The following is a 25,592-nucleotide window of genomic DNA, read 5'->3' on the forward strand; positions in this document are numbered from 1 at the left end:
CTGAATGTAGCGGCCTGGGAGACGGCCGGCCGGCCGCTGGGGTGAGACCGCTGGGTTTCCTTGACGGAAACGAGGAGGAGCCGTATCCAGCGACCGGACGCCGAAGTGGGAGACTGGATCCTCTCCGCATCTAGTTTCTCCAGGCAAGGAGTTTACTTTGTATCACATAGGAAACCCCCCCCCCCCCCCCGCATCACCTCTGTCTCGGGTGGGAACTCTGTAGCCAAGAAGCTTGTAATTTGCCCGGCAGTGGACATTGATGGGTGGTGCCCCTGGAGAACTCCTCCCAGGTTGACTAGTGTTGTCCTTGCGGGGAAACCGATTCCCAGCTCGTTCTGGACCACGTCCCCTTCTACATTTTTTTTCCCCTCTCCTCCTTTAAGAACCTCTTTTCTTTGCTTTTTCTCCACGATGTTGTTTAGCTGCACCAAAAGCCGTTTGTCGTGCTATTCCAACTCGGGAGTCCCGCTCAGCTCCTTTCCCACTCTTAAAAAAACATCTCACGTACTAAATGGACTTTACCCTGCCCGCGGGCACTAAAATGGCATCTGTTCATTCACTTTCCCCAAAAGCACCCCAACATATTTCCAGGTGATCCCAGATTGATTCCATTCCCAGTTGAGAATCGTTTCCACCGGTTTATTTTTAAAGCCTCATTTCTTGAGCAGCTTATTAGCATATATGCCTGAGTATTTTCTCCCAGAGAGGAAGCCATATGACCTAATGCTACATATTTTCTGAGTACAGACATTTGAACTCTTATTAAACGCTTATTGTAGACATTTCTACCTCTAGCTATATCTATTTTTTTAGCCCAAGTTTCACTTTTTCCTATGCATTTATGTTTCTGCCTTTAACAGCCTTCCTTTATATGTTAGTTTTGGGTTTTGTTCCATTTTGAGCCTTTGTTTCATTCTTTCATGTCACTGCTAGTAAAGTATGACCATTTATTGAAAAATCCTTTTTTTTTTTTTTTGTCGGTCATAGGGCCTGAAGTCTGGGCCTGCGCGCTGTCCCTCAGCTCTTCAGCTCAATGCTAGCACTCTACCACTTGAGCCATAGCGCTACTTCCGGCTTTTTCTGCTTATATGGTTCTGAGGAATCGAACCTCATCGGGCCTCATGCATGCAAGGCAAGCACTCTACCACTGAGCCACCTTTCCACCCCATTGAAAATCAATTTTAAACATCATTTGGGAGTAAGGTGTGTGACTCAAGTGGTAGAGTGCCATCCTTGAGCAAAATAATGATAGAATTCATTTGAGAGTTGTTTTAATTGAATTCATTTTTTAATGAGCATTAACAACTTTGTTAATAGATGTTTTAGCAAGAAAAATAGCAATACATTAATTGATTTGATTTAAATTCTGTTTAGAAAACCAAGAATTTCTCAGTTCTTGTTTTAGGTTCTTTGTAGAGAACATATCTATAATTGTGCCATTATACACATACAGTGTTTGCCCACTACAGTATCCTTTTTTAGAAGGCTTTCAGTATTTAAGGAGGCATCCGCATGTCTCATAATTTGTACTTTCTTTATGTTTAAGTCATTGTTAATCTGAGGTGAAAGCAGTAGCTAAAATATATATTCTGACTGTGCTGTAGATTTTTTTAAATTATGGGGAAAAAAGGAATTGAAAAAATTCCTTGAGATGTAGAACAACAATGAATAAGTTCCTCAGTACATTAAACAAAATTAAATACCTTCATCCTAAAGTTTCACTATACTTTTTCTAATAAAATACTTGCAGTTTCTTTGTATTTAAGTCATTGAAAGTTTTTAGAATTTGAAAGACTTCAAAGTTATTCAACTAGTCTATACTTAATTCTCATAGTTATTTAAAATTCCAGAAGTTACTGGATTTTAAATGGATTTCACTTTAATGAAATATACTTTAAAACTATTGTCTAAGTGAATAAAAGATGCTAGAATCTCATCAGTTACAGTTGAGAAAACAACTGCATTATTCAAACCTATTATTCAAGTGTTATTAAAAGCCCTATCTAGAAAAGTCTCTTTTGTTTCTATCCTGAGAGTTGGTGATGTAGGAACTTGTTAAATATTAACAGACCATTTTTAATGACCAATAAGATTTAAAAGAATTGAAAAAATTAATATAAATTTGTCTAGGAAAGAATTTTTTGATATTCTTTTAGAAATTACTGGTATATACCTGAGGAGAACCTTTAAAAACAATATGATGAAGGGATAGTTTTTAGACTAGCCACAAAATATTAAAACTCAGAGAACATTAAACAATCAAGAATGTGGTTAAAATTCAATTATTTGTTAGAAATTATAAACTGGAAACTTAAAATTAGTTTAGGGGAAGAATACACAGTGGGTATATTTGGAAGGAAAAGTGAATTATCTATGGATTGGACTTTTCAAATTAACAATTCTGGGGAGTTTGATTCAGAGACTCATCTTTTGTAGACAGGTACTCTTTCAATTGAGTCATAGGTCAAGTCTAGAAATGATTCTTAAATCATCATCAGAAAGGTTTTTATCAGCTGACCAAAAGTTTTTGATAGGCACTAACTAAGACAATTATAAACTATGTTAGCTGATATCTATGTTCAAAATTAGACATCCATATGTCTAAACTTACCAATATAACATTCATTTGTGTTACACATGGAAAATATGCATTATTTCTAATCACTATTTCAAGTAACGATAAGATTTTATAATCTTTTCAATTTTTAAGTCCCAAAGTCAGATTTTACAGTACAGAGCACTTGTGAAAATATGAATTTTACATGTAAGAAGAAAGAGATTAAAGGAAAATCTCAGATTTTAAGGTAATGTTTGTAATAGTTCAATGTTGAAAATACTCTCTGGCTTGCCTTTTAGGTATTGTATAAGACATTAAAATATAATTGGCTGAGTGCCGATGGCTCATGCCTGTATTTCTAACTAATAATAATGCTGAAATATGAGAATAGTGGTTTGAAGCCAGCCCAGAATGGAAAATCTGTGACACTCATAACTCCACTAAACTATCAAAAAAGCCAGAAGTGGAACTGTGGCTCAAAGTGGTAGAGTGCTAGTCTTGAGCAAAAGCAACTCAGGGACAGCACCCAGCCAGGCCTGGAGCTTAATCCCCAGGACTGGCACGAAACTAAAAAAATATGTTTTAAATCATTTTATTTTAATTGTTTTTCAAAGGATTATATGGAAATAAAGGTTATCAGATTAAGATGAAAAAAAGTACTATTAAAGTTGTTTGGTTTTTTTTTTTACTTAGCCACCAATTGTATTATTTAATCTCCCAAGGAACATTTTGTCTTAAAAAGCAATGGGAAATCCAGAAAACATAGAAGATGCATATGTTGCTGTTATTCGCCCAAAGAATGCTGCCAGTCTCAACTCTCGGGAATACAGAGCTAAGTCCTATGAAGTGAGAACATAAACTTTCTATTTGCTTTCTAATATTAAATATCATTCTACACTACCATTTACATATAGCCCTTATAATGCTATATACTAATATTGATAAGCTAGTTATGCCACATTTTTACCCATTGCTATCCTTTTTTTCTGCTGCATATCTTTTGACTATTTGCTATTTGACATTGTGGTTTATTAGATTATGACAGATTATTAGATTATGAAAGATTTTTACAGTTTATGCACTTAGATTTTTTTTATAACAGAATAATTCTCAAAAATTAAAAGCTATTAAAAACAGTACTGCAAAAATTTAATACAAATATTAATCTTAGCTATGCTTAAATTATTTTTGACAACTCATTTTAAAGTAAGTTTAGGAAATTAAGTTATATTTATCTGTAGTCTTGAATTACATATATTAGTAACCATGGAATTATATCCATTATATGCAATGGATTTTAAGCTTTATGAAATCCTTATAACCTAATTTCTCTAGCATTTTATTTAAATTGCTCTGGTTTACTGCATTAATACTCTTCTGGAGAATATTTTTAAACTGCCAGTACTAGGAACCTCCCCAAACATTCTGACTTAATAGGTGTAGAGATGGGGCTGAGTATTATTTTAAAACCTTTTAAGTTATTCTAATATGCAGCTAGTTATAAGAAGGCTGTCAGCTTATCATAGTATTATACTTCTAATGCATTTTATTTTAAACTTCCTTTAATGTTATACTTCTCATCTAAGATTTTATTGCATGAAGTTCCTATTGAAGGACAGAAGAAAAAGAGAAAGAAAGTTTTGTTGGAAACAAAACTTCAAGCCAACAGTGAAATAACACAAGGCATATTGGATTATGTAGTAGAAACCACCAAACCAATTTCTCCAGCAAACCAGGGTATCAGAGGTAGGAAAATTTCCTTTATTTTTCTTCTTTCCCTTTTTTTTCTTTTGTCAATACATCGCTTTAAATACATGTGAGGAAGCCGGGCGCCGGTGGCTCACGCCTATAATTCTAGCTACTCAGGAGGCTGAGATCTGAGGATCAGGGTTCAAAGCCAGCCCGGGCAGGAAAGTCTGTGAGACTCTTATCTCCAATAAACCACTAGAAAACCGGAACTGGCACTGTGGCTCAAGCAGTAGAGCGCTAGCCTTGAGCTGAAGAGCGCAGAGATAGCGCCCAAGCCCAGAGTTCAGGCCCCACGACCAAAAAAATAAAATACATGTGAAGAAAGGTATTTTTAAATCTTAAGGTCAATTTCTGGGGCTGGGAAGGTGGCTCAGTGGTATACTGCTTGTCTCAAATCATGAGCTGGGTTCAATTCCTCAGCACCACATAAATAGATAAAGCTAAAAGTGGCACTGTGGCTCAAGTAGTAGAGCACTAACCTTGAGCTGAAGAGCTCAGGGACAGTGCACAGGTCCAGAGTTCGAACCCCACAATGGACAAAAAAAAAAAAGAAAGAAAAGGTCCATTTCCTTTTAGGTTACTTTATATTTTTGAAAGTTGCCAAAAGACTCAGAACATTTCTAAGCTATAGTCAAAGCTCTATTATTGAAAAAAGTAACTTGATTACAGTATTTTCATTCTTATTTTTGTATTTATTTTATTATAGTATTTATTAACACATATTAAATATATAAAATAATACGTTTGGTTATATTCTTGTCTCAACAAAATAAATGAAAGTTGATTTTTTTTTTTAATCATTGCTGATTTTTTGTTAATGATTAGGAAAACGAGTGGTACTAATGAAGAGATTTCCTTTAGATGGAGAGAAGATGGGCAGAGAAGCAGCATTATTTATAGTTCCATCAGTTGTCAAAGGTAAAGTCTAAATTTTTTTGTAAGTTTTTATGTACATAAGATGTAATTGAAAGTCTATTGGGGAACTTAGAAATTTGCATTTATAGTTACTATACTAGTATTGTAAAATACATGGTTTTACTTTAATAGAAGAGTTTGTTACTTATCCAAAATATTTCAGTTTTACTGTAATGTGTAGGCATGTTAGCTGAACAGAAATGTTTTCATTTTAAAACAGGATGCAGAAATGAGGGTGAAAATAATTGTTGAAATTTAAAATATTCAGGTTTTCTTAAAAGACTTGTCAAAGGATGTGCTATAGATAGAACAGAAATAAATACTTAAGTATTCTAGAAAAACAACATTATGACTAAAGCCTATGTTAGATTGGAGAGGAGAAAATGTCAATAGTTTCTAAAGCCTCCCAGCCAGTAGTTTTGTAGGCAATACTTATTGACCATAGATCTACTATGAAAGTCTAATTTGAGCTTTGGGCATCCTTAAAAATAGAAAACATTTGGTGTTTCAGTGCGGACCTTATGGCTCATTTTGTGACTTTGCAAGACAGGTGCCAGTGGCTCATGCCTGTAATCCTAGTTAGTCAGGAGGCTGAGATCTGAGGATCACAATTCAAGGTCAGTTTAGGCAGGAAAGTCCATAAGACTCTTATCTCCAATTAACCAGCAAAAACAGCTGGATGTAGCACTGTGGCTCAAGTAGCAGTGCAACAATCTTGAGCAAATAAGCTAAGGGACAGTGTGCAGGCTATGAGCTTAAGCCCCAGTATTGGCACAAAAAAAAAATTGACATTGTACAAATTATTCCTTAGTTTACACTTCGTTTGTAAAATAGAAATAATATTGCTATCTACCCATACTTTATTGATATTCAGGAAGAATTTATTGAGGTGTTGAATGTCAAATCACTAAAATCTAAACATTACTTGCCTCAGGTAAGATGAAATGTTAATAACCCACCACAGATAATTCCATTGGCCTGCTGTATCACAGTACTTGTATTTAACTAGACAGTGTTTAATTAGCCAGCTCTGTATTCCAAATACATTTTCCCAAGCATTCTCAAATTAAAGGTTGAGCATTTTAAATAGTGGTGGAAATATTACTATGTTTTACAACATTGTTGAAGAAGAGAAAGCAAGATCTCTGGGGGGGGGGGGAGGGGAGGAATGTGCGCATGCACTAGTCCTCAGGCTTGAACTCAGGACCTGTGTGCTGTCCCTGAGCTGTTTTGCTGAAGGGTAGTGTTCTAACCACTTGAACCACAGCTCCACTTTTGGCATTTGTTTTTTCCTGTACAGGCTGGTTTCATACCTGGATCCTAAGATCTCAGCCTCCTGAGTAGTAGAATTACAGGCATAAGCCACAAGCACCTGGCTCTACAAGATTTGTTTTTTAAACTGCACTTTGGTTTTTTGTTTTTTGGTTTTTTTGGGTCCGGTTGTGGGGCCTGAACTCTGGTTCTGGGCGCTATCCCTCAGCTCTTCAGCTCAAGGCTAGTGCTCTACCACTTGAGCCACAGCGCCACTTCCACCTTTTTTCTTTTTGCTTATGTGGTGCTGAGGAATTGAACCCAGGGCCTCATGCATTGCAAGACAAGGCTCTACCACTGAGCCATCTTCCCAGCCCCTTAAACTGCATTTTTAAATGAAAATGTTGTTATAAGCTTTTTATATGTTGGCATCATTCTTCACTTTTTCTTTTTCAGATAATACTAAGTATACATACACACCAGGATGCCCAATTTTTTACTGCTTACAAGATATTATGAGAGTGTGTAGTGAGTCCAGTACTCACTTTGCAACACTTACAGCAAGGATGCTAATAGCCTTGGACAAGTAAGAATTACTATTATTTTTTTATTCATCAGATATATCTTCAGAGGGAGGATTAGTTTGATAGACAGACATTTTTGAAAGAAAGTAATGAAAATACATACTTTACTGACAAATGGTAAGTTTTTCAATTATATAAAAATGGAAAACCCTAAGAGAGACCTGTCTGGTCCACTTATATCATGTTAACTCTGTCCTTTAAGAGTAACAACACTGCCCTGGCTTACAAATTAAGATTCTTTTGTTATAAACCTAGTTTAAGTACTCAGTGATAAGTCACTTAACCTCTCTTGCCTTTATTTTTCTGTAACAATAGGATTAATATCACTACATTTCAGTGGTTTAAATTTTAAAAGTACTTTGTATTTTTAAGGAAGTTTTTTATGACAATAGTATACATACATTTTAGAAAAATTGCTTGCTAGGTCACTTGACAGAACTGTTAACAAATAAACACTAATTAAAATTATAAAAATTTGAATATAATCTTAGAAAGTATCACTTATCTGAGTAAGTCTGGTTTTTTTGTTTGTTTTTTCATCTTCATTTTTGAGCAGGCATTTCTACTTCCTTTTTTCCTATTTGTGCCAGGTGGTTGGATGAACGTCACGCACAATCTCACTTTATTCCAGCTTTATTCCGACCTTCTCCCCTTGAGCGGATAAAAACTAATGTTATAAACCCTGCATATGCTACTGAATCAGGTCAAACAGAAAACTCACTACATATGGGCTATAGTGCACTGGAAATAAAGAGTAAAATGTTAGCACTAGAGAAAGCAGATACTTGTGTTTACAACCCTTTATTTGGATCAGATCTTCAGTATACAAATCGGGTAAGAGTTGTATTTTGGTTCTGGTTTCAAAAGACATTACAATTTAATTGTAATTTTTTTCCCTGAGATAAATACATGAATTATTGTAAACATTAAGGTAATATCCAGGCTCCATTTACATACATATATGTGTGTGCGCACACACACATCAAAAGTTTAAAACTCTTAAATGGTTTTCGTTTCTATTTCATTTTCCCTTTCTAGGTAGATAAAGTGGTAATAAATCCATACTTTGGCCTTGGAGCTCCAGACTACTCAAAAATACAAATACCCAAACAGGAAAAGTGGCAGAGAAGCATGAGCAGTGTCACAGAAGACAAGTACTGTTTGGTTTTACTATATATTGCCTTTTTAAAAATACATTGTAATGTTAAAATGTTTGAAATTAAATGTGTAGTAAGTATACAGTCTAATCACTATCTTATGAGTGGCTTAGATTTTGTAGCTTTCACAGATATATCATATTCACTTTGAAACAATTTGAATTTCAACAGTGTTTCTGTTTTTTAATTTCTTTTTAATGATTAGAGAACGACAATGGGTAGATGATTTTCCTCTCCATCGAAGTGCCTGTGAAGGAGATTCAGAATTACTAAGTCGTCTTCTTAATGAGAGATTTTCGGTCAACCAATTAGACAGTGACCACTGGGCACCTATTCATTATGCATGCTGGTAAATAGATTACTTTTTCTTTATATACAAAATAAATTTTCAGCTATTGAATATTAGTGTTTATCACACACACATACAAAATAAAAATCAACTGTTCTCATGCCAGACACTTTCAGTGTTCAAATTCTGAGCCTTCTATGATCTTATTACTGTGTATATGCCACTGTTTATAATTACAAGTTCTGCCCTGCAAGTATTCTTAGCTATTGTCAAGTCATGAGTAACATAATGACTAGTCAATGCCATTATTGTTGTTTTGTATGGAGATTATTTTATCCTTAACTATAAAACATTTACATGTGTTAATTACTTTTGGTTTGATCTTGGTATCATATTTAAAAAGTATTATTTGAGTTCTTTGGGATGCTGTGGTATCAAGAAACCTCCAAAAGCCTTCTTAAGATCAATCCTCCATCTTTTTAGATATTAGGGTTGGAACAAAATTGAGATGAACTTTTTCGACTAGTTGCCCAGTAGTTCTTGTTCAACTACTCTTCTCATATAATAGTAAAGTTTCTTAGATGAATTGATTTCTTAGCCATGGCAGTAATTAACTGAATACTATAGCTCTTTTGTCTCAAAAGGACATCATCCTCTTTTACAATTTTTTTGCATGTTTCAGAAGTACTATATAATTTTCTTAGGTATTGACTGTATCACACTGAGAAAAGAACTTTACTTTTCTGCATCTGTGTTTATTTACTCCTATTTAAAATTCATTAAGACTGCAGTGTAGTTTAGAGAGCACTTACCTAGCATATGCTAAGATGTGTTCTATGAGCAGCAATGCAAAAAATTTTAAAAAATAGTAATATTAGGCCATTTCTAGTTATTTCCAATTCAAAATACATTTATTTCTCAGATTCTAATATTTTTAATTAAGTAGCTAAATAGTTGCTTTTAACATACATGTTTTCTTCTGTTTCCTTAATGTTTCCCATTATAGGGAATTTTTAGATTTAGATTTAAAAGCCATCAAGCCAAATGGTTTTTAGACGATCTAGTAGTTTTTTGTTCAGATTACAAATAAATACTAGTGATAGAAACAATTATAAATGAGACTGAATACATTAGAGCTAAGCACAAGAAGTGAACTATAGTTCAGCCCCCCCCCCCCCCCAAAAAATAATTACACTAGGAATATACTACATAGGTAGTATATTTTAGTTTAGGAATTCCAAATATACTTTCGGCTATATTGTTGGTGTCTTTGTAGCAGGTGGTTATATGCTCTTATAAAAGAGTGGTAATACTTTCAATTACTTATTTAAATGAAAACAAAAGTATAGTATTTAATATACATTGGAATATACCTCGCTTTCAGTCCCCATGGCTAGTTCCTTAAACTGTAACTATTGGCAAGTTTCTTAATATCTTTAAGACTTTTTGCTTATCTTCAAGATAGACTTTATTTTGGCATTACTAGGCCTAAACTCAGGGCCTGAGGGCCTAGGGCTAAGCACATGCTCTAGCCCTAGACATTTTTAGCTTTAGTTATTTTTCAGATTCAGTCCACTTTTTGCCCAGAGTTGACCTTAAACCAAGATCCTCTTACATATGCCTCCCATGTAGCTGGTATCACAGTTGCATATCACTGTAGCTTGTTGGTTGAAATGGAAGGTTCTCACTAAATTTTTGCCTACTTGGCCGTGAACCATGATCTTCCTGATCTATCTCTCTCAGATTACTGGAACTACAGGTGTGTGTCAACACATCTATCCTATATTAGCACTTGCTTCTTTTGCAAGTGACTCTCACCTATAGTCCTACCTACTACTCTAGAGGCTGAGATCTAAGGATCAAAGTTTAAAATTAGCCCAGGCAGAAAAGTTGTGTGACTCTTCTCTCCTATTAACCAGCAAGAAGTTGGAAGTGGAGGTGTAGCTCAAGTGAGAGTATTAACCTTGAGAGAAAAAGCCAAGTGAGAGTGATTTGAGCTCCAGTACTGGAACAAAAATTTTTTTTAAGTTTTTAAAAAGGATAAAATGGCACTTTCCCTAGGGGGAAAAAAATACAAATAAGATACTTTGAAAGTACATAATAAGAACTCAATAAATCTTGCCTTTTAAAACAAATACAAGGACTAGGAGATAGAGTACCAAAAAAGAAAAAGAGAAAAAATGAATTCAGGTTTTTGATGGCTAAATCTGAAATTTATTAATCTATCTTATTTTTAATTACAACTGATTGTTAGTAGAGTAAACCAAGAGAAAAGATTCTATCTCTTGATAAAAATTACTATTTTATCAGCTAGAAGAAATAGTCAAGTTTAATACACAAATAGTAGTATGGATCAGAAAGATTTGCTAAAATCTTACTTTTGGAAATGTACTCATTCACTAATTGGTACCAAGATTGAGTAAAGTATACCGGACCATCTCAGTTTAGAAACTGAGGTTTGTTCTTATCTTTATAAAGTTAGGAAATACGTTTTATATAAACTTCTTGATCTCAGATTTAAGAACTTTAGAGTTTTAGTCTCATGAGCCCTTCCCCTTTTAATATCACAAAGAGATTTTGTTCTTGTGGAATATATCTAGTATTATTTGCCATATTTTTGTATTATACTAAATCATACCACATTATGTAACTTACAGGTGTTTGTGTCTCGTGTCTCTGATTATGTTGTAACTCCTTCAGAGCCACAGGTCTTTATATATAGATTTTTAAGTATTCTACATTGCCTAATTGAAGCTAAAAGTAGAATTATCTTCGGGCTTAGTTTGTACATCATTTGGATGTGGTAGGTTTCTCATTCATGCTGTGTCTATCACTAATCCACACCCTTTGAATCTATTTTATTTTACTAAAAATTCTAACTCCATAACTATTGTACTTTGTATGGGTATTTCTATGCTATTTATTTTCTCCTATTTGAGGTTTTTTTCTCAGTTGATTTGAATAGAAACAGTTGACTTGAGCAAGAATAATATATGTTTGAATATATATTATTTATGTCAATATCTTAGTCTTATGTGTTTATATTTCTTTGAGGGATCATTTAAATTTTGAAATTTTTAAGTATTTCAGATGCCATTTTTTAGGTAAGTCTTATTTTTTTATAGGTATGGAAAAGTTGAAGCCACTCGCATATTACTAGAGAAAGGAAAGTGCAATCCAAACCTGTTAAATGGACAGCTAAGTTCTCCTCTTCACTTTGCTGCTGGAGGAGGACATGCTGAAATAGTTCAGATTCTCCTAAACCATCCAGAAGTTGACAGAGTAAGTTATTTTATAAATTCATTTTGCTTTGCTAATGTTTAAGCATTGACTAATAAGTAATGATACTAAAGTGTTGAATTGTACAATTGAGTGTTAAGCTGAAAAAAAATGACAAGTTCACTTTATAGAATGAGTAATATTTGTGTATAAGCTGCACTTTTCAAAATCCTTCTTATTGTAATAAAATAAAAAGTCTATTCACATTATTGTGCAATCATTACCATCATCCCTGTTGAGAATCTAGATAAAATTCATTTAAGTTTTTAAAAAAGAAAGACTTTATATCTGTTTTCTAGAGTTTGTACTAACAATTTCATAAAGGGAAAATTAAGCCATTAACAAAATCTTTGTCACATCTATTCAGAATGTTCAAAGATAATACCACTGATCCATGCCTTGAGTCTTTTCTATATGGCAGTTCTTAGTATTTACTTACTATTTAACAAGAATTACTAAGTACTTAACATTTTTGCTTAGATATTAAGATAGAAGTAATAATTAGAAGAAACTCAGAGGGCTAAGTGATGGAGTGCTAGCCTAGTGAGCACAAGGTTTGGAATACCATGTATTTGAGATGTCTTTCTCTCTCCATCTACCCCCATTTCTAGCACATAACAGACCAACAAGGAAGATCCCCATTAAATATTTGTGAAGAAAACAAACAAAATAATTGGGAAGAAGCAGCCAAATTATTGAAGGAAGCCATTAACAAACCAGTAAGCATTATCTTCATAAATAGTTACAGTTATAGGTAATTTGAGGATCTCTGTAAGAGTGAAAGGAGCAATGGGGAGATGGCTTCTGTACTAATATAACGACTCATTGTCAGAATATATGTCTGTTGGAGTTGTAGCATTCCTGATATTCAGACATTTATATTGCATAATGAAATAAAATTTGAAAAGATAAGAAAAGGGTAAGAAAACTTTTAGTATACTGACAACTAATTTCGGGTCTGGGATATACCCATGTATCACTTAACTCCAGGGATATATTTTGATAAATGCTTCATTAGGCAATTTCATCATTGTGCAAACATCATAGAGTATATTTACATATGCCAAACAACATAGACTATTATATGGGGCTGGGAAGGTAGCTCAGTGGTAGAGCGCTTGCCTTGCATGCATGAGGCCCTGGATTCGATTCTTCAGCACCACATAAGCAAAAAGAAAAAAGCCAGAAGTGGTGCTGTGGATCAAGTAGTAGAGCTGAAGAGCTGAGGGACAGTGCCCAGGCCCAGAGTTCAGGCCCCATGACCGGACCCAAAAAAAAAAAAAAAAACACAAAAACAACATAGACTATTATAACATGCCTAGGCCATATGGTATGATATGCTATCAAATATGTGGTGTCATTATATATGTAATTTTCTCATAGCCCAAAATGTTAGTAGACAACTTGACTGTACTTGATATATTGTACACAAATAATTCTGATATTTTAGTTGAAGTAAATCCTACTTAGGAGGCTGGGAAGTTGGCCCAGTGGTAGAGCGCTTGCCTTGCATGCCTGAGGCCCTGGGTTCGATTCCTCAGCACCATATAAGAAAAAAGCCGGAAGTGGTGCTGTGGCTCAAGTGGAAGAGCGCTAGCCTTGAGCTGAAGAGCTGAGGGACAGTGCCCAAGCCCAGAGTTCAGTCCCCACGACCGACATGCACATACATATACACATACACACACACACACACACACACACAGAGTAAAATTTAAGTGACAACATGACTTTAAGATAGAGAAGTGACAATGAGAAGAAATTCAGAGGGCTGGGAATGTGATAACATGATAGAGTGCTAGCCTAGTGAGTACTAGGCTACCACCAAAAATAAAAGATGGAAAAATTTTTGTCATCAAATAAATTATGAAAATTTCATAGATTTAATTCATGTGCCTAAGCCTTTTAACATAAACTATTGACTATATGGTAGTTTAACAACATTAAATGTTGAAAATGACTATATTTATATCTGTATCTATTATCTATAGATATCTGTAGACATAGATATCATATATCTATCAGTTGATAGACTGTTACACCTGGCACATTCAGTAGTTTTTTCTTTTGTTTTGCTTTGTTTTTGTAGGTCATGGGGCTTGAACTCTGGGTCTGGGCACTGTCCCTGAGCTCTTCAGCTCAAGGCTAGCGCTCTACCACTTGAGCCACAGTGCCACTTCTGGCATTTTTTGTTTATGTGGTGCTGAGGAATTGAACCCAGGGCCTCATGCATGCAAAGGGAGCACTCTACCACTGAGCCACCTTCCCAGCCCAGCATTCAGTAGTTTTAATAAAGCCATTTTTCTTATTTCACAAACTTGTTTCACTATAGAACATTCAGACGAAACTAAGAAAATATAATAGTAGATGCTTGTGAAGAGCTTTTCAAATAGAGTCAAGTTCTCACTTGAAGCAATTTTCTATGTTAAAGATTTATGCGATAACTGGGTACCAGTAGCTCATAACTGTAATCTTGGCTACTCAGGAAGCTGAGATCTGAGGATCATGGTTCAAAGCCAGCTGGGGCAAGAAAGTCTGTAACTCTTAACTCCAATTAACCACCAGAAAACTGGAAGCAGCACTGTGGCTCAAAGTGGTAGAGCATTAGCCTTAAGCAAAAGAGCTCAGGGCTAGCACCCAGGCCCCAAATTCAAACCTTATGACCGAGCAAAAAAATAAAGATTTATAATATAAAATAAGTTGAAAATATTTGTTAGATTTTGATAATGTAATTTTTAAGTTAGTTGCATAGTATCATTTTTTGTCCTAGTATGAAAAAGTTCGAATATATAGAATGGATGGATCATACCGTTCTGTTGAACTGAGGCATGGAAATAATACCACAGTGCAGCAGATAATGGAAGGAATGCGTCTATCTCAAGAAACGCAGCAGTATTTCACTATATGGATCTGTTCAGAAAACCTTAGTAAGAAAGTTTACTTTGTTATTTAAACTTAAAAGTTTAAACTTTTGGGGGAGTAGATTCATACATGTCAGTTTAACAGTCGATATTTCAAAATTGAAATAATATAGGATTCTTTTTTATATAAATTACTAGTGTTCAAACTCCTGCAAAAGGTTCTGACCTAAGACCCTCACAATTCATTCAAAGCATCTTGTGAGTTAGTAAAAAAATGAAGCTATCCTTCTCTAGCAGTGCCCTTGATTTAAATAACATTGACGGTAGTGCTCACACAACTTGTCTTTATTTTCAGTATTCATCTCAATATAATACAAGCCTTCTCTTTCTTTGCATTTGTCTTATCAAATCTTTTTGTTTAAAATCACCCTAGTATCATTATAGATTGATTCTTCCTTAAAAATACTGCAAATATATTAGAATTTAATTAGGGATGTTATTGGTTTCTAATACTTTAAATATACCTTTAACACCAGATTATACTGATTATTTCATAATTAAGCTGTAATGAAACAGAATTTCATGCACATTTGATAAATTTTATGATATAGTCTGTAACTTTATTACTTTTAAGAAGTTTTACAAAAAGGTTTCAATTCAGCTTATCAGTTTATGCATACAGTGCATCTTGGTTAATATCACCCCTTTCATAGCTCCTTCACTGAAAAAACTTCTTTATTCAGTGCTAGGGGTTAAACTCTCACACTTGCTAAGGAAGCATCCTACCATTAAGCTGTATCCACAGCCCAAGAATTGTCCTTCCTTCCTTCCCTTCCTCCCTTCCTCCCTTCCTTCCTCCCTTCCTCCCTTCCTTCCTCCCTTCTTCCCTTCCTTCCTCCCTTTCTCCCTCCCTCCCTCCCTCACCTTCCTTCCTTCCTTCCTTCCTTCCTTCCTTCCTTCCTTCCTTCCTTCCTTCCTTCCTTCCTTCCTTCCTTCCTTCCTTCCTTCCTTCCTTCCTTCCTTCCTTCTTCAGGGCCTTGCACTTGGCTGTCAGGCACTCAACCACATCGGCCATGAACAGTCTTGGACTTACCTATCTATTTATGTTTCCCTCATAGCTACAGTGGCATGCATGAACCAGTGCATTTAGCTATTCATTTAAATAGGGTCTTGTGTTTATACCTGGCTGGCTTGGATCCAGATCTTCCCATCTTCTCAATTATTTGGGTTTGCAAGTGTGAACCATAGGCACCTGGCCCATGTATTATTCTTCAAATTTTTCAAAACAAGTGGTTGCTCAGAATTTAATAATGATTAAATACTGATTTAAACTTAGACCTTTAATTTGAATCTGTTCAGTACTTAAGCATAAATAGTCCAATGCAACATACTGATATAATTGAATATTTTCACATTATCATTTATAAAAGAAAAGATGTTTTTTAGGCCTTCAGCTCAAGCCTTATCATAAACCCTTGCAACATGTTCGTGACTGGCCAGAAATACTTGCTGAATTGACTAATTTGGATCCGCAAAGAGAAACACCACAGCTTTTCCTGAGAAGAGATGTGAGACTTCCTCTAGAAGTTGAAAAAAAGGTTTGCTTGGAACTCTTTTTTTTTTTTTTCCATTTTTTTGTCATTGTGTAAAAAATTTCACAGGAAGTGAGGGAGAGAACAGAAAAATACCTTCTGAATGGAGAATATATTTGCAAAGGGAATATGAAGTGATTCTAAACAGTATGGAGCAGAGAACTACATAGTGAAAAAAAAAAGGACAGAATAATAGTTGAGAGGCTTCACAATATTACTGAAGAAAAAAAATGCTTTTCATGATTTAATCAAAGGAATTTAAGTAGGCAAGACTAAGCAAATTTCAGAACATAAAAATTTTAGCATCCAAGTCCAAACTTGATAAGAATTTTGTCTGTTTATCTTGTCTTCATTTATTTTTTTTGAAGTTTATTTATTTTTGTAATACTGGGATTGAACTCAAGACCTTGCTTGCTAATCAAACACTATAATTTGGGCTGCCTCCATCAGCCCTTGTATTTATATTGTCTTTGTATTATCAGATCAAAAGTAGCTTTGATCCTCTCAGCCAAATACATTTGGAGTTACATAAAAATTTGTATGTTTACCAAAAACTAAAGTATTGATTATTATGTGTTAGAACCATATTAACAGAATAAGACAAACACAGTCTTCTCAACTCAAAAGACATTTGGTAAAATCCAACATCCTTTCACAATAGAAACTCAAGAAACTGGGAATGGTAGGGGAACTTCCTCAGCATGTGGGTTTATGAAAAACCCACAGCTAATATACTCAAGGTAAAACACTGAAAATCTCTTCCTAAGATCAGAAGGAAGATAAGGATGCTTGAGTGTACCACTGGAATTTATGTCCTGGGAGGATTAAGCAGACAAGAAAAAGTTATGGTAGACAAGAAAAAGAAATGGTAGAAATTCCAAAGAATCTAGAAGATAAGAAATTCCAAAGTATCTAGAAGACAGCTATGGAAGCTAGTAAATTAATTTGAGTAACCAGGGTACAAGTTTACATACACACACACAAAATCATTGTATTTTTATATACCCAGTAATGGATAATCCAAGAAGGAAATTGAGAAACCTATTAAAATAATATCTAAAACAAAATATCAGGAAAAATTTAACAAAAGTATTTCAAGGGGCTGGGAAGGTGCCTCAGTGGTAGAGCGCTTGCCTTGTAAGCCTGAGGCCCTGGGTTCGATTCCTTAGCACCATATAAGCAAAAAGGAAAAAAAAGCCGGACGTGGCGCTGTGGCTCAAGTGGTAGAGCACTAGCCTTGAGCTGAAGAGCTGAGGAACAGCGCCCAGGCCCAGAGTTCAGGCCCCACAACTGGACCCAAAAAAAAAAAAAAAAAAAATTTCAAGACCTCGTACACCAAAAACATAAAACACTGTAGAACAATTTGAATTTTAGTATCTGTACAAAAAGCCATATTAGAACATTGCAACACAAATTTGTATTACTTATAGCTGCTTTTGTCCTGTAATGGCAGACTTGAGTAGTTGGCAACAGGAATTATATGGTTCACAAGCTTAAAATTTTACTGAGAGGAAGTGGCGCTGTAGCTCAAGTGGTAGAGCGCTCGCCTTGAGTTGAAGAGCTGAGGGACAACGCCCAGGCCCAGAGTTCAAGCCCCACGACCGACAAAAAAAAAAAAAAAAAAAAATTTACTGAGAATTTTGGCAGCTTCTGCGTCAAATAATTGATAGTGGGGGGGGTGGGGAAGGGAAAGGATAGTGGGAGAACATTACAAGGGAGGGGGTAATAACATTGCTCGACAAGAAATGTACTCATTTCCTTACTTATATAATTGTAACCCTTCTGTACAGTATCTTTACAGTTAAATAAAATTTTTAAAAAGTAATAATAGCTCATTTATATACAAATATATAGCTACTACTATTTAAAAAAGAAATTATAGCCTAATAACAGAATTATACTTTTCTTTTTAAGATTGAAGACCCACTAGCAATTCTTATTCTCTTTGATGAAGCCAGATACAATTTACTGAAGGGCTTTTATACAGCTCCTGATGCTAAACTGATAACTTTGGCAAGTCTCTTGTTGCAAATAGTTTATGGAAATTATGAGAGTAAGAAACATAAACAAGGTTTCCTAAAGTAAGTATTTAGTACAATGCATAATCTTGTGCTATGTTCAAAATTTACCCAGAAAGTTTTAAAATATTGTTACAGAATATTTTTATATTGGTAGCCAAGGATGTTGGTACATGAGGCCATGTTGGTACATGAGGATGCCATGTTTGGGGCTAGCCTATGGGGCTGCATAGCGAGACCCTGTGTGTCTGAACAAAAAAAAAAAAAATTATTTTTGGACATTGGTTTGCAAAAAATACAAGGCATAGAATGAGATTAAAAAAAATAAAAACTAATGCAATAAAGCATTCTTAAAAGTTTTTTTTCGAAGTTCTTGTTAAGTCTAATATACTTCATCTCTTTTTCTTTAATTTGTATTTCTTTAGAGGATGTTCAATGTAGTTTAATAAATTTGATTCTTAAATCTTGATTAAGTAAAAGAAAAACTATAAAATTTTTATAAGGCACATACTTAAGAATCTCACTATATAAATAATAGAATGAGAGAAAACACAGATTTTAACACATCTAAAGTTTATTGTAGTTCTCAATCTTCAAAAATTTGATTAATGAAAGAAGAAAATATTTCTCTACCATGACAATGTTAAGATTGTAGTTGTTTTTTTAACTCAAAAGTTCTTAAGTTCTCTAATATTTTAAGTAGTGTTTTCAGTTTAAAAATTCTATTCCCTACAATGATTTGTGACAGAAGGAATATTGTACTTTAGCTACTAAAGATGGCTTCTTTAAAGAATGTTGGCATATGTGCTTACAGTGAAGAAAATCTGAAATCCATTGTACCAGTTACCAAACTGAAAAGTAAGGCACCTCACTGGACAAATCGAATTCTTCATGAGTATAAGGTAAGCAGTTCAATGAACTAAAGACATTGTAGGACCTAATTTATATTTTTAGTGCTATTATTATTATTATTATTATATTTTTTAGGTACTAGAATTTGAACTCAGGGCCTCATGTTTGCTAGGCAGTCAGTTTACCACTTGAGCCACACCTCAACCTTTTTTTGCTTTAGTTACCTTTCAAATAGTCTTGCTTTTTTATCAAGCTGTCTTGGACCAAGATCTTCCTATGTTATTCTTCCTATTTACCTGGGATGGCAAGTATGCGTCATTATGTGCACTGGTTAAGATAGGGGTCTTTTGTAGACTTTTTGACCAGACTGACCTCAAACCATGATCCTTATTCTCAGCTTCCCTAGTAATTGTCATTACAAGTTTAAGCCACCATGCTTGGCTTAGTATTATGAATGTTGTAAACATGGGTACATTAAATTCATAGTCCTGAAATTAAAATTAGATTTTCTACTTTGCAATGACTGAAACTGATAGTAAATATTTTTATTAGGACTAGAGACCCCCACCACCACCACTCTCTTACTGGCTTTTTTGCTCATGGTAGCATTGTACCCTGTGAACTACATCTCCAGCTTAGAGATTGGCTTTCTGCTGGCTAATTGGAATTGGAGTTTCATTGTCTTTTTGTTCAGAGCAACCTTAAACTTGGATCCTCCAGATTTCAGTCTCTTGAGTAGTAGGATGACATATATGAGTACTGACAACCCATTGTAATGTGGAATCCTTTACCAAATGTCTTCTATATAATAAAAAACTGTCATAAGGGCTGAGAGATGAAAATTTGAAATAATATACTATCCCTGATCATGAGACACTTAAAATCTAATAAAATAGACATAATAGTTTTAGACCTCAATTTTATTTTTGAAATATCTCACAAAAATAGAAATGCTTTGGGTTGCTATGAACACACACACACACACATACACACACAATCCCAGGAGGCAAGTTAGGAGGATCTTAGTTCAAAGACAGCCCAGAGCAAAACAGCAAGATCCTTTCTCAAATAACAACTTTGATGTGGCTCTACATACCTATGATCCCAGCTACAAAGGAGGTATAGGTAAGAGTATCTCAATTTGAGGCAGCTCTGGACCAAAGCAGGAGTCCCTGTCTGAAAAATACAGGGCTAGAGATGTGATTTAAGTGGTAGAGCACTTTCCTAGTAAGCTTGAAGCTCTGGGTTCCATCCCCTGTGTCACAAAAAGGAAATAAGAAAATATTGTTGGGATATTGTGCCATAATTTCATTCTTTAAAGATAACCTTAGTTTTAGAATTCACTTAGTTGACCTAATTTGGATGACCAAAGGTATAATTCTCCTTTCAGTTCTTTTATTTTGCCTTATTTGTTTTCAGAATCTAAGTACAAGTGAGGGTGTCAGTAAAGAAATGCATCACCTGCAACGCATGTTCTTACAGAATTGTTGGGAAATTCCTACATATGGAGCAGCCTTTTTCACAGGACAGATATTTACCAAGGCAAGCCCCAGCAATCATAAAGTAATCCCTGTGTATGTAGGAGTGAATATAAAAGGGCTTCATCTCCTCAACATGGAAACAAAGGTAGATTTTTTTCAGCTATTTTTGACCAGTCATGTCATGAAATACTAAAATAACAGTCTCAGCGTACATGAAGAATATAGAAATGGAATGTATATAGGACTGTTTATTCTAATTTCAGTGCAAAAGATAAGAGGAAAATTTTTTAAATGACTCTGAGGAGAACTATAGATTATGACCTATTATAATGCATTTCTGCAGTGGAATAGCTTCTAGCCATACAAAAGACCTAGTAATATTTTTGTGTAGCATGTTTATAAGATATATTTAATGAGCAGGGTACTGAACCTCATATAACGTGTTATTAGTAAACACACACACACAAACACTAAGAACTGAAGACTTTACATAAATATATACTTCTTGTAATATAAATAATCTTTTAAACTTTAGAGGAGAAAAGTAAGCAGGCACTGGAGTTAAAAGGAAGACTTTTCACAATATACCCATCTTAGTTCTATAACAGAGCACCATGAACTAAAATTTGATTATCAGTTAAAGAAGTTGGAAGTCTGAAATCAGACATGAGTATGGTCAAGTTCTTATGAAGGCCTTCTGGGTTGCAGACTGCTGACTTCTTATTGTTCTTCACATGGTGGAAAATAAGACAGAGCTCTGTGGGGCCTCTCTGTAAGCCTCACTTCCTAATAGCATACTACATTTTTGGGAATAGGAGTTTCAACATAGGAATTGGAGAAAGGACAGAAACAGTTAAAAGCTTTTTGTAACATAGAAATTTTAACTGTAGAATTACCTGTTTTAAATATCCATTAAATGAAAGAAATGATAGGTGGTGCATACCTGTAATTCTAGCACCCAGGACATGCTGAGTTAGGAGGAGCACATGTTTGAGCCCATCCTGGGTTACCTAGTGAGTTCAAGGTTAGCCTATGCTACATAGTGAGATCCTGCATCCTGGAAAGAGTGAGAGGAGGAGGGGAGGGAGACTTAAGAAAAATTCAACATCCCTTCATTTAAAAAATTAGGATTTAGCTATGAGAAGCTTTTGGAAGATAGGATTTAGTGTTGAAGGGATTATGACTGTTCATTTGAATACATGTTTTGCATTTCACGTAACTTTTATGTATATATGTGTTAGTACTGAGACTTGAACTAAAGGCTTGGGTGCCCTTACCTTATTCACTCAAGGATGACACTCATCACTTGAACTCCAGCTCCACTTCCTGCATTTTGATGTTAAATGGAGATAACCCCTGGCTTTGATCTGTGATCCTCAGATCTCAGCCTCCTGAGTAGCTAGGATTAAAGGACTAAGCCAGCAGTACCTTGCTAATTAGCTAGGATTGCAGGTATGAACCACAGGCATCTAGCTGCATTTAGATACTTTAAATAAAGTTTTATAATGAAAACCATTATGTTCAGATCTGACTAGGTAACTATAGAAAATTAGCCATTAATTTTAATGTTATATTTTAATATAACATTTGCTAATTGTATCACAGGCTTTACTCATCAGTCTTAAGTATGGCTGTTTCATGTGGCAGTTGGGAGATGCTGATACTTGTTTTCAGATCCATAGTATGGAAAATAAAATGAGCTTTATAGTACACACAAAGCAGGTATGTATACTACTGTATTATTAATGTTACTTCTTGCTAAAAAGTGAGACTGGCTAGGTGCTGGTGGCTCACACCTGTAATCCTAGCTACTCAGGAGGCTAAGATCACAGTTCAAAGCCAGCCTGAGCAGAAAAATCTGCACAACTCCATCTCCAATTAATCATCAAAAAGCTGGGCTGGAGGCATTGTTCAAGTGTAAAGTGACAGCCATGAGTGAGCAATCTGAGTGAGAGCTAGAAGCTCTGAATTCAAGCCTAAATACTAGCAAAGAAAGGAAGAAAAAGAGGGGAAGGGGGACAGCCATTTAAATTTCAGGGAAACCTCTAGTAGAAAAATTTAAGTACCTTAAGACAAAGGAAAAATGGAAGACCTCTACTAAGCAAGGAAAGAAAGTTGAATAATTTCTGGGTTTTTGTTTTGTTTTTGTCCGTTGTGGGGCTTGAACTCAGGACCTGGGCGCTGACCATGAGCTTTTGTGCTCAGGCTAAGGCTTTATCGATTAAGAGCCACAGCGCCATTTCTTGCTTTGGGGTGGATAATTGGAGATAAGAGTATCATGAACTTTTCTGCTCGGGCTGTCTTTAAGCCACAATCCTTTGATCTCAGCCTCCTGAGTAGCTAGGATTAGAGGCATGAGCCACCAGTGCCTAGCTAAATTGTTTTAGACAAATTCTTATACCATTTCTTTTCATTCTGATCTGTTATTCTCTCTCTCTTCCAAGATGGGAATTAGGTAGTCCTTTTGATTTCTGTCTGAACAACTAGTTCTATGTAGCAGGCTACTTCTTAAATCTTTCCAAAAACCCGGAATGATTATTCCTCTGTACCCAAATTGCTTCCTATTAACAAAGTTCCTTCTCAAATAGATATTGCCCACTGCAATGTATGTTTTTTAAATTTCCCTATGTTCATATTTACTGTTAACATATATATTACTTTCTAGGCTGGTCTGGTGGTAAAACTGCTAATGAAGTTAAATGGACAATTAATGCCTACTGAAAGAAATTCATGAAAGGAAAATAGCTGGTATCCAAGCTACCACATTGTGAAATGCAGAATTTTTTCCATGAAAGATTTCTTAAAATATGTTTGCAAGGCATTTGTTTTCCTATAATATATGTGTGTACTATTACATTGTACAGAATCTGTACTTACCCTTGGTGTGTAATATACCAAATCGTTTTATATGATATTATCATAAGCTATTCTAATTTTTGAGAGAAACACATAAAACTATAGGTTGGCAGTCTGTATACTTGTAGACAAAATAGTAAAGCTTTATAAAAAGTTATTTTTTTGGTAAATGGTAAAGAATTTGGAGTGCAATGTGATGAAATTAAAATGTAGCTTTGGTATAACTGTTATTTTAAAGAATACTTAAAGTCAACATTATTTGAATAAAGAAAATGTATTTTCTACTTGGGCCATATATCATGGTTATTCAAAACATCTTTCCATAGTCTATAACATTTCTTAACATGTTTTATAAAATTCTTGATTAAAATGTGTTTATAGCATAAGACAGTGTTTCTCAAAGTATTGTTCTTGAAACTCTGACCTAATTATTACAAAAAGGTAGATCTCAGACATTCCTTCTAAACAAGTTCATGCATTCTCTGGAAGTAGCAGGAACTGGATACTACAGTTTGGAGGTCTATTTTGTTTTCTTTGGAGATAATTCCAGACTCATTAAGGAGATATCAAAGTTCAGAAGTTATACCATTGCTTGTGACATACAAGCACACAAGTACATGTTTTATGTAACAATCTGGGTATCAGTAGTTGTACTTATGAAGTACACAGTGTATTTTTACAGCTTGAGATCTTATATTGCCTTTACATTGTAGGAAGTAGGTCACCAAATGCCAGTTTCATTCTTCATCTATGAGCCAACTTGATGAAAGTGCTATTTAATAATCTAGAAGCTACAAGCTTTCCAGATTATTGGTCTGATATGTTCTAAGTTTGGAGATTATTAAGCATATTGGAAGTTTTCCAACAAATTACAAATAATTTTTAAATTTTATTTTCTACTCTTCACTTTAACTCTGCTTAGTTGTAATGGTACTGTATCTAAGCTTTATTAAAATTTAGATTATATGGGAAGATTAACAAGAAATCTTGATTTATCTTTAATTCTGCACTTGGCAACTTCAGTTCTATATTTAAAAAAAAAAAAAAAAAAACCCTCCCTCATCGGTGTCATCTGTTCCAGCGCCTCATAGTTAACAAATACTCCCTAAACCTAAAATTTGACTCTCCAAGCTTAAAATTTCAGCTTCCTCCTCTCTCTCAACTTTAGAACTTAATTCCAAGTTGCTGTTATTCTAACCCCACATATAAAGCCTCAAGGAGCTGCAGGAATTTGAAGTGTTACAAGCCAAGGGAAAGATGGAAAGGAGTTGAACTGAGGTGGTTGTAGTACCAGGAAGGAAGGAAGCCAATGGAAAAGGTCTCGCAAGATATTTGATAACATGATCAACACGTATAGGCTGAGAAAAGAGAGAAAAGCTGAAGACCACTTCAGTATGTCTAGGCTAAACAACTAAATGAAATCTGACATTACCCTTAACCAAGTAGGAAATATAGTGCATAGATATAATGGCACAAACAGGAAACATCATATACATGATGAAAGCAAAGTTCCTTGAAGCTTGGGTTTGGGACAGCAAAACAGGAATCATTCTCCCATTTGGTTAAACAATAATAGCTAGCATTAAAACATGTCAGATACTGTCTGAGGCCCTTGGGGGTATATGAGTTCATTTTAGTCCTGTTTTAAAAATAAAGTAGAAGTTGCCAAAGTATAGCTAACACAAATGATGGAGCTGAGATTCATGTCTAGGCAGTCAGGCTCCAGAGTATTAAGTGAATCAGAAACAGGATTTAGTAAAGGTATGAAGTCCTAATATTTCAAAAGTCCATAACTGATATATATGTTTCCATTTTACATATTGTATAATTTTAAATATAATTGTATATGGGCAGGCTATGTTACTTGTACAAGATGAAAAAAAAAAAACTAAGAACTCAGAGTCTGGGAGTCTGGCTTTGTATTTGGACATTAGATAAACAAAGGTAGCAGGAGAATTTGAGAAGACTAAAAAGACCAGACCTTGAAAAGTGCTGTGTTCACTGCTGTTGAGTAGTCCCTGGAGCTTCTGGTCCCAGACTCAGTGCAGTTTGTTGAAAGATGCCCCAGGGACAGTACAGTGTGATAGCTCTGAGCAAGGTTGTGTAAAGCATCTAACCTCAGATGACATTGATGGGTAGAAATGAAATGACATT

The 25,592-nt window shown here is 34.8% G+C and overlaps 1 protein-coding gene across 6 annotated transcripts; it reads left to right on the top strand.

Annotated features, from left to right (window-relative positions):
• Nucleotides 1–31: 31 nt before the first annotated feature.
• Nucleotides 32–23,826, top strand: Krit1 (KRIT1 ankyrin repeat containing). 6 transcript variants are annotated; one of them, XM_042684647.1, is made up of 17 exons: nt 32–143; nt 3,280–3,403; nt 4,144–4,303; nt 5,132–5,224; nt 6,929–7,058; nt 7,647–7,890; nt 8,095–8,210; nt 8,419–8,562; nt 11,628–11,784; nt 12,393–12,500; nt 14,549–14,705; nt 16,086–16,237; nt 18,146–18,312; nt 19,064–19,151; nt 20,521–20,727; nt 22,188–22,304; nt 23,248–23,826. In XM_042684647.1, the coding sequence occupies exons 2-17, from the start codon at nt 3,302–3,304 to the stop codon at nt 23,314–23,316; spliced, it is 2,211 nt and encodes a 736-aa protein (XP_042540581.1). In that variant the 5' UTR covers nt 32–143; nt 3,280–3,301; the 3' UTR covers nt 23,317–23,826. The 6 variants fall into 6 exon arrangements, with proteins under 6 accessions (XP_042540581.1, XP_042540585.1, XP_042540580.1 ...); XM_042684646.1 differs by having other exon boundaries at nt 42–143; nt 3,251–3,403; XM_042684649.1 differs by having other exon boundaries at nt 86–143; nt 3,300–3,403.
• The last annotated feature ends 1,766 nt before the right edge of the window (nt 23,827–25,592 follow it).

Source organism: Dipodomys spectabilis, unplaced genomic scaffold (genome assembly GCF_019054845.1).
Source record: "Dipodomys spectabilis isolate Male_0828 unplaced genomic scaffold, ASM1905484v1 ptg000089l, whole genome shotgun sequence".
NCBI lineage: Eukaryota > Metazoa > Chordata > Mammalia > Rodentia > Heteromyidae > Dipodomys > Dipodomys spectabilis.

Coding starts and splice junctions, on each gene's coding strand:
- Krit1 (XM_042684647.1), top strand. CDS start 3,302: ATGGGAAATCCAGAAAACATAGAAGATGCATATGTTGCTGTTATTCGC. Junction 8,563..11,627: donor CCTATTCATTATGCATGCTG/GTAAATAGATTA, acceptor ATTTTTTTATAG/GTATGGAAAAGTTGAAGCCA. Junction 14,706..16,085: donor GATCTGTTCAGAAAACCTTA/GTAAGAAAGTTT, acceptor GATGTTTTTTAG/GCCTTCAGCTCAAGCCTTAT.